We start from the raw sequence: 9,753 nt of genomic DNA, 5'->3' as shown, positions 1-9,753 counted from the left end.
TTGGAGGTTTTCAAAACCCAGCTAGACAAAGCCGTGAACAGCCTGGTCTGAGTTCACTGTTAATCTTGCTTTGAGTAGCAGATGGGATTAGATGACCTCCTGTGGTCCTTTCCAACATGAATTATTCTATCATTCTGAGATACACTTGTACACTCCCTGGTTTTAAACTGATTAATATTCCTACTGTTAGCTGAATTAGTGCACCTGGAGAAATTTCAGGGCCCTATTAAAAAAAAATACAGTCCATATGAATGGAAATTATGAAGGAAATGGAAACAAAGTCAAGAAAAGAGAGTAATTTATTGTCTAATTAAAGTTTTAAACTTCTGTCCATCTCTGCAGTACCTGAGTATTTCCTCCCCACTCCATACAAACAGCAACTTCTTCCACTTAGAGAYGTAACAGCAGTCTTACTACCTTCGTAGAAGCTTTGGTCCTTCTTAATTTTCAGGGTGAAAAGCTGCTTGATGCAAAGTGTTGGGCGTTTTATGCTTTCTTTGTGTTTCACTTTTACTGAGGAGGTGATTGGTGATGACCAAATTCTCTTGAAAATTTGTTCCCTATCAAATGCTTTTAGTTAAGAATGCTTTAAACCAGTCTTTCGCTGGATTTGTTTCTGGGTTGTACAACTGCACTGTGCCTTGACAAAACAGCAATTTAAGTGTTTGTAGGCTAACTTCCATTGTATTTATTCAGGATAGGACTTCATTTGGAGATTTCAAAGTACGAGAACAGCAGGATTTGGACTGACTTGATAGACAAGATGCACTAGTAGTAATACACTATTACAGCAACCTGTGTTGTGTTGTAGCCATTAAAATGGAAAATATGCTTTGATATGATGGAACCATTGCAGCAGTTTGGATTTTTTTTTCACACTTCCATGAACTCTCTACTCCCAGCAGTAAAAGATGTCAGTTACCACTGTTCATTTTGTAATGATACTGAGTTATATTTTTGTTAAAGGAAAAAATTTAYTGAAAACTTCATTCTCAGGAAAGCAAACAAAGAGTTATGAGATCAGTTATTTAACACATTAAATGATTGTGTATGMTTTCTCTCTTGCCTTTACAAACCACTTTACTAAGTGGATAATGCAGTGAGATATGATGTACTTATAATCTGCTGGTCAGATTGTCATGAGAAATCTTGAGTCTTCTTCCCAGGGTTTAAGCTCATGCTTTGAGCTCCAGACCACACCGGTTCTGTCCTTCTTGTGTCAGTGCAGCAGCAGCTGTCGCTCATCAGCTCCGGTGAAAAGTGGCATCAACTGCACTCTTAGCAACCGCGTGAGAGGCTGGACTATCAATGTCACAGTAATGGCTTCAGAATTATTATAACTATCATCTTCTATATATTCTACTGCTTCACTGGTTGTTTTGACCACTGTCAGAGACTGAGCAGAGATTTTCACTGAGCTGTCTGCAAGAACATAATATCTTTCTCCTGAGTGCTGACAGTTAATGCAGAACCTAGCTTTAAGTAGTTCAAGTTATTCCTTCAAGTATGAATTATTCTGGTTTGGCCAGCATTGAATGTTGTGTTCCCTACAGGCTCTCATACTGTCTTCAAACTGTGCATTAAGCGGTGTGATTAACATTTGTCACGCCAGGTTCATTCTTTCTTTTATCTACTTCAACCCTGAAAGTGTGGGAAATGAGAAAAAAAGGTATTTATGTACACTGCTGCAGAGCTTTTTGTTCCTTTTTTTAGTAAGTGTGGATATCCTTTCCTATGTGCTGTGTTAGAGATAGCAACCCTGAAGTGCACCTCAGGCTCAGAGCAGACAGTGCTGCAGCTTTCGGTGGTTCTTGGCTCCTGGGGGAGACCGTTCCACGCCTTGACCAGACCCAGAAGGCCCTGCCTGCTGCACAGAAGAGCGTTACCTCTACAAGCAGTCCTTCCTAGCTGAAGGAATGAAGTGATTCAAAACAGTTTGTCTCAGAGTTTTAAGGACCTTTTTGACTCGATCTTGAAATTGTACTGCGAGACTTTGACTCAGCAATTATGGAAAGCTGGTGCAGTCATTTGAAGGGAAATTAAAATGTTGGTAGTGTACTGTGTTACCAAGGACACTCTCTGCTATTCAGATTTGARGAAACATCAGGTGAAAATATGTCTTCAATTTGACCTTTATGAGAATATTGTCATCACATTAAGATACCTAGGCACAAAGTCCAGATGCAGTCCTAAAGCAAATGGCTACTGAGAGGGGATCTTGCAGTCTGCTCCCTGAGCAGCGGGAGATCTGTCAGGGATGGATATTGCCTCTTCCATGTTGTATGTGTGTTGATATTTTATTAAACAAGGAACACTGAGACAACAATCTGTCAAACTAAGCTTTCAAACTGTGCAAAGAAGAAGTAACCATATGGTTAGGAATTTGTTTGCTGCCTTAAACTCCCTCATGTCAATATAACTAAGAAAAGAAAAAATAGCAAGGCCATCATTAGAGCTAAACTGAAAACATTAAACGCTTGCTGCCCTAAGCTTATAGAATTTCTGGGTTCTGCTGGAAACTGATTGTTCATCTCTGAGGTGAAGCTTCTGAGATAGCCTGAAAAGAGAGGAAAAGCAGGCACAGGTGAAGGCCACCCTAATCTGTACCAAGATGAGGTTATGGTACGCGTTCAGATCTAACACTCCCAGGTCCCATGGCTTAAATATAATTCATGAGTATCTAATCAAATTGTATAACCATATTAGAGAATAATATTAGTTAATTCTGGCATCAAATCCATAACCTGAGATGCAGCTATCACCTCTCATTTAGAAAGATAACGTAATTGGTTTAAAATACTTCAAGGCTTAAAGTAGCTGCCATGTCTTGTCACCCTTGCTTCAGTTAGAAGGCTACCATATAAACTGGAAAAAGGAGGAAACAAAATACGCCATCGGCACTTAGAGTTAGTTGAGAAATTTGAATATATCCCATTTTAATTCAGAGGTAATCCTGAAAAATCTGTTGAAGTTATCTTGGGGTAGAGCAAAAGAATCACTACACCTTTTTACTCTGATTTTTCTGTTCTAAGTATATCTAAGTTGTAAAAAGAGATTTCTCGTCATTTTACATCTAGTAATTAGACACTAGTTACTACACAGATTAGTGAATTAAAATTATGTGTTTGGTTGTGCTGTTAAATTTAGGGAAATAGCTTCTATTCTGTGATGCATCCACATTATTGCTGAATGCATTCTGACAGTTTCTTTTAGCAGAGGAATAATTGAATTCCCTTAGATACTCTCAGCCTGGGAATTGGGTAAGCTGGGCCAAACCAATTGCATTACTGAGGCTATGCACTGTGTTAGCAATGCCCATGTAATACCAGTCTTCCAAGGGAAATGGTACTTCTTTTTACTTGTTATTTCACGTTTAGCTTTGTCTGAGCAGAGGTTTTCACTGAGCTGTCTACAAGAATGTAATATCTTACTGATTCTGTGATTCCATGATTCTGTGATCTGTCTCCTGAGTTAAATGTTCACATGTGCTTAGGCACCTGCACTCAGGCAACAGTGTTAAACCTCAGGTCTGACACTTCATACTGAGTAGTGGAGATCTTCCTTTTCTAAAGTTGCAGAAGACTCAGCTGTCTGCACCAATGATACCATAAAACAACAAGTGAACTGGAACAAAGCTGTTTTCAAAATGTTTTTGTGATGTGTTGCTCATCCTTGTTGCTGATATAACTCACATAGCAACAAATTTTCAGAGGTGAAACAATCTAACACTGGTGAAGTAAAACTCAGAGTTTCTTTAACCTGAAATTATCACACTACTGTATTTAATATTGTGGATGGCAAAAAAGCCCCCAGATCCAGCCTATATTCTTCAGTATAAATCTTTTTGAAAGCTTTGGTACTCTGTCAGTCAAAAATAATCAGGCAAGTTATCCCTGTAATAACAGCGGTAAGTTTCTAACAGCATCTTGCCAGTCACATATTTTTTGATTTTAAGGACAGAGGCACACGGACTGTTAAGAGAAGGCTAGATTTACAGTGCAATGTTGTGAGACCATGTTTAGATGCTGAAGATAGTGTGGAAATACTTGATAATAATTTGTTAAAGTTGCACAAATCCTAACAGCCCTTTCAGCTTCATCTGGGTAAACAGGTTGTTCGGTACAGATATGCTCATTTTTAACTCCAGCTGACTTCTGCTGGGTTCAGGGATATTTGGTCTGCAGGCTTTTGTTCATAATGGATGTGGCATTGACTTTGAGCCTAAAACCAGGCTGTTCTGTCTGGTGCAGAAAAATATGGGGTCAAAGAGGAGGAAGGACATGCCAAAATTCAGCTGTTCCATAGGTCCCTGGGTGCTATTTTTGTCTGGTTCAAGCCAACATTGACTTGTGGTACTGCTGTCCTTGCCAGTGGGAACCAGAACTAACAAGTTTGCCCACAGTTAGCCACAGAATTGGATTTTGGCCACACTACTGAAAAGGTCACTGCCTGACTCCTGCATAAATCCCTTGTTGCAAGAATCTTGACTTTTTTTTCCTGATATTAGTTTAAAATCAAATTCACTTTTTTCTGTGTTGCACAGTAATTTTATGACATTGACAAGTCCTTACTCCTTAATATGCCTTATATTTTGCTTCTTGAAAAACACACTGAAGTCAATGGCAAAGCAGTTGAAATTAATGGAGATATAAGGTACCTAGAAATCTAAATTCATAAAAATTGATAATCTGTGTGAGCAACTTTAGAGCTCAGTCCTGTGCTCATTCCAATCTATGAAGAGGGTGCTATTAAATTACGAGCCAGAACAATTGCCAAAGCTACTGCTTTGTCTTCAGGAGGAAGTTAGTGCATAGTACCGATAGTGTGAGGGCTGAATTTACAGTGCTGTAGCCACATCACGCAGCTACCTCCTGGAAGCCCCTAAGCACACACCACCTGCGAGACACTTCACTTCAAAGTGGGGAAGCTCATTCCTTGCACAAGATGCTTGGTTCTTGCAATGCATTAAGAGTGTCTGCGTAACCAGATGCTGAGGAACACGCAGTGAGTTGTGAATCCATGCTCAAGGTCATGATATCCCAAATTCCCTGTCCTAAGCTGCCTTGCACTTGGTGCACATTATGATTGCTTACTGGGAAAACAGTGCCTGGTATATGAAATAGCTTCTGCTCTGTAAATTCACAGATTTACCTATTGGTCACTAACATTTTTGTGCAGGTGAGGCCATAATTTCATTTTTAAAAGTGAAGTGTCCGAAATCAAAATAAGCATTTTGGGTTTAGTCAGTTATTGAACTAATTGGTATTAACTAATTTATTATAATTAATCATATCCTAGAAAATGAAAAAAATTCTCATACTAAATCTGCTAAATTGATCATTAAGCTTAATTATCTGTATTTTTTTTTCTCAAACAGGCAGGAGAAAAGCATTATCACCCAACTTGCGCACGATGTGTCAGGTGCAGTCAGATGTTTGCAGAAGGAGAAGAAATGTATCTTCAAGGTAAAAAAACAAACAAGCTACACTTGACAGCATCGCCCTCTTGCTCATGCTTGCTAGCATGCCTGAGCTGTTTTGGACATTTTCTCATTTCATAACAAAGAAGGTGAAGGAATATGTAAGCTAAGGAAAAGCAAAACCAAAAAACTCCTTGATGCTTCTAATTCATTATTAATTCCCTCCCTGTTTAAATCTAATAGCAAGTATGAATCACAGAAAGAAAGAATGAATGATTAAAGTTATTTCCTTCCAGTGAAAGTAGTTTACAGTGAAGATTATAAAATTTTCCATTTACTGAAAAATGTGGTTTTCTGCAGTGATAAATTGTCTGGATGAAAACTAACATGTGTGGGACAGTAGGTCTCCTGTAGCAGCTGTTGTACTTCTGAGACCGTTGTTGGACCTATTTTCCATCTGGGTCCCAAGAGAAAATCTGCAGCCCCTTACTTGAATTCCCCTCGGTCATATCTAATGACCCTCAGATGATGAAGAAGATGTCAGGAAGCTGAAGTCCTTACCAGACAGTCTGTCTATGTGTTATGCAGCCATAATCTTGCACAGGAGAAATTAAGTATTTCCTGTCAGGGAATTTCAGTGGTTATAGAGAAGGACTCACTGTGTAATTCATTGGAAGAGAAAAACACTATTTAGTGCAGATATGAGCTAAAATATGTATTTCTTATATAGCAAATTTTAGCTGTACTAAATTGATCAAAGTAAAAAGATGTATACACAGTTAATTATAGGGTCAGTCACCAGAGAAAATGAATACTTTTGCTCCCTCTTTGACTGGCGATATGTTTTCAAAGAAAAACAGTAGAGAGACTCGATAGGAGTCTCTCTACAAGGTTGGGATACTATCCTAAAATCAGATGTTTGCCCAGATCCATAACATAACTTTTGCAATTGTCCACGGTTTTCTAAAATAGTACATTGAATTCATTCTTTAAGCAGAAAAAGTTAGGCTTTATTTAAAACACAACAGTGGTCTCACTAAGATCTAATTATAATTTTGTGTATTATTTAAAATGACAATTTTATTGTCAGTTTGGTTTACAACAAGAACTATCTCATTAAAGGACATAATGATCCTTGTCTCTGTTCATAGATTCTCCCTGAGGAGCCAGGAAATGTTGTGGTTTTTCTAATTGCCAAGTAATTTAGCAGTACTGAAATCCCACAGAAAATCAGTGCTTTAAAAAAAGATATCAAAATACAAATTTGTTTCTAGATTTTTAAACTTCCAAAACTAGGTTGCAGTGAATCTTATATTTAAGTTCAATTCATTATAAAGATGGATATTTGTTAGGTTTTGGGCTGATTATTAGTTCAAAGAGTCATAAAGTAAGCTCAGATCCTGTTAATTTTGGATCCACTTATTCACTTTACTTTCTGATGCAGGGAAACATTCATACCAACTTACTATCGTACTTTTTTTGTCTTCACATGAAGAACAACTGCCATCAGAAACCAGTGCTGACTTCTTGAAAGATCGGTGGTTAGGTGTTTGGACTGCCTGACCAGACATTTTGGATAATTAAAAATGTCAAATTTCAGGGTTTTATAACCTATTGTTCTTCCACTTCTTAGTAAACTAAYGCATAGTAAATGCATAGTACCTTTACGTATTGCATGTTCATTACTAGAAAACAAGCCTGCAGTGGTCATATAGCAGGTGACAGTTGGGTGCAATGACACTTTTTTCAGACAGTTCTGCATGACTACATATGGAAGTAAGTAGTCATTCAAAAAAGCTGATTAAATACTATTTAAAACCAGTGGGAAGCTTTACATCAGCTTACGTGGCAGTTGGTTCAAACTCTTTCAGTGGGAGAGCTCAGACCCACTCGTAATCTGAACATAAATTAGCGCTGAATTGAAAGGTGCTGTAAAGCAATTTTTTGCTAGTTTACTCCCCTAAAAAATTCAGAAATTTAGTAGACATAATTTGTCCAGTCTGTACTTACCGATTATCTTTTACTGCTTGAGTCTGGGTTCATCTGGGTTATTTTTGTGAAATAAAATCTAATGATCTCCATCTGTCTTCTGGTAAATAGACTTTCTGTTTCTATCTCCTTTCCAAAATCCACTGGTGAAGAAAACTATCAAGCTGCTGTGAAAACAAAGCATTTCCTATAAATCTTCTTGGTGCTCTCCAACTTGTATGAATTAAATATTCATAACACAAATGTTCTCAACTTCCCATTTACTCATGCAGAAGTTGCTCTGCACTGAAACTGTTCAACTGTGTGGAGAAATGCTTGAGCTCATGTTTTGTCCCAGATCAGACTGGGGTAAAGTTTTCTTTTACTATTAAAATGTACAGATAGTTCTTCATTTTTTGTATTTACACACATTCCAGTTCCGTCTGAGTATTGAACATTGTGTTCAGCTTCTAAAGGATTTTTTTTCGTTGTGACTGGTACAAAACTATTAAGTTTCTCACATTTGCCTTTACTTATATCTCTGGAGTAGAAATCACATTTACTTTACCAGAAACCTCTATTCTATACATATCTGCAACATAAACTTGGTTCATTCTGTATATATTTCCTGTTTCCTCTAGGGTATGTCTTTCCTTGAAGTAATACAGTTCTTAAATATTTAATTTGTATTAGACAAGCAGGCAGAAAGTGCAAGATCTGCACAGTGAATGATTCAGAAAAAAAGATTGGATTTTCAGCTAGCATTAAATGACTTAACTGTCATTTATTTCATCGCAGCATCCTAGCTAGGATGACCTGGACCAAAACATCACAAGAATAGGGAGAATGAGAGCACAGGAAATTCTGACTACATATAARGAAAAACAAACTTTACCAGGAGGATGCTCAAATGTTGAAGCTGGTTGCCCAGAGAGGTTGTGGGATGTCCATCCTTGGAGATACTTGGACTACCAGGACATGGTCACCTGCTCTGATAGGACCTGCTCTGAGCAAGGGAGTTGGATTCGAGGACCTGCAGAGGTCCCTTCTAGCATTTCCCAGGACTAAGGTTTTGAGATTTATTTCACATATTGAAGTCTATGTAGTTGTCTGATGTGCACCTAGCATTTAAAATGCAGGCTTACTGATGTTGAGAAATTGTCATTTTTAACTTGGAGAGGATCCATGAAATCCTGACTTCAGTGAAATCAGTCAGTGTGTTGCATCCTATAAAAGCCACTTATTAGGGCACTGAATTAACCAGAACTCTGAATTTAATTTTCAGGTACATCCATCTGGCATCCAGTTTGTAGACAGGCTGCCAAAGCTGAAGAAAAAAACAAGGTAAAAATACCTTATTTTCATCCAGTTTTTTTCCATTCTCTTATTATTCTCTATCCCTTTTTTGTGGAGGGCTGTGGAGGAAAGGTTTTGAAATTGTTTCACTAACATTATTTTAAATACCAAATGACTGAAATCTATCAAGTTAATGGAACACTATGTTCTGCCTTTTACTTAGTGATTAAAGCTATGACTTAAGGAGAGTCCTGGTCCAAGAGTTGTATGAATAAGCTGTCACAGAGGAAAAAAAGTTAATTTTTAACTTCTGTTTGATTATGATGTGGTCAGTGTACAGCCTCTTCTCCTTTTATGTGGCTCTGCTCTTAAAAGATCAGAGGTCTTTCACTTTATTTGTTTTTTACTGAACTCCCTCCTTGGACTTTTTTTTTATTATCTGTTTTTAAAACATTGCCAAGCCACCCCCACCTTAATTTAATCTCAGACTTTAAGTACTTCCTTAAATTGGATGATTTGTGTGTCTGTCTATGTGCAAGGGGAGAGGAGGGAGTTCTGGCAACTTTAATAATTACAACGTTAGTGGATGAATAAGCTGCCCCTAGGAAATGAAGAATTAATCTGTAGCTGGGGAACTGATCTCTCTGAAGTGGTGGGACTGAGATACGACTATCTCATTTAACACAGAGGCCAAGTGTGGGGCTTTTCGGATCTGCTCTTTTCTGGTGCTCCAAGTGGTATCCTTGTTTGAAAAAGCTTTGGTTTGATTTATCAAGGGTTGCACTCGAGTCCCGTGGGACAAGTCAGAACAGCAGGCAGCAGCTATAAAAAGAGTGTTTACAAATCTGGTGTCTTAGCAAGTGCAACTTTAACTAAATTGCAGTGTTGGGAAAAAAAAATTTTGTTCTAGACTTTACTCTGGAGGACATTGGCTATATTTTTGTACCCACGTGCTTGGGAAGTGATTGTTCTAATATTCATTATGCCAAGCTCTGAATATCAGATAAGTGGTGTTTCAGTATAAAAAAGAATAAGTGTATTTAAATTGGTCAAAAAACTTTGGTTTAATA

General features: G+C 37.8%; 1 protein-coding gene across 7 annotated transcripts in view; it reads left to right on the top strand.

The window, feature by feature from the left end:
* Nucleotides 1–9,753, top strand: part of ABLIM2 (actin binding LIM protein family member 2) — a 141,129-nt gene that overhangs the window by 79,491 nt on the left and 51,885 nt on the right. For all 7 annotated transcript variants that reach the window (XR_014896430.1, XM_085309616.1, XM_085309617.1 and 4 more), the window contains exons 7-8: nucleotides 5,378–5,465; nucleotides 8,673–8,731. Coding sequence is in view for 6 of the 7 variants with exons in the window: in XM_085309616.1 (XP_085165742.1) it covers nucleotides 5,378–5,465; nucleotides 8,673–8,731 (147 nt within the window). In the remaining variant the exon portion in view is untranslated. The remainder of the gene's footprint in view (nucleotides 1–5,377; nucleotides 5,466–8,672; nucleotides 8,732–9,753) is intronic.

This window comes from Rhea americana, unplaced genomic scaffold (assembly GCF_003343005.1).
Source record: "Rhea americana isolate MKP2758 unplaced genomic scaffold, rheAme1 scaffold_30, whole genome shotgun sequence".
NCBI lineage: Eukaryota > Metazoa > Chordata > Aves > Rheiformes > Rheidae > Rhea > Rhea americana.
The sequence above is the reverse complement of the archived record's forward strand: the minus strand, read 5'-3'. Positions and strand labels throughout refer to the sequence as shown.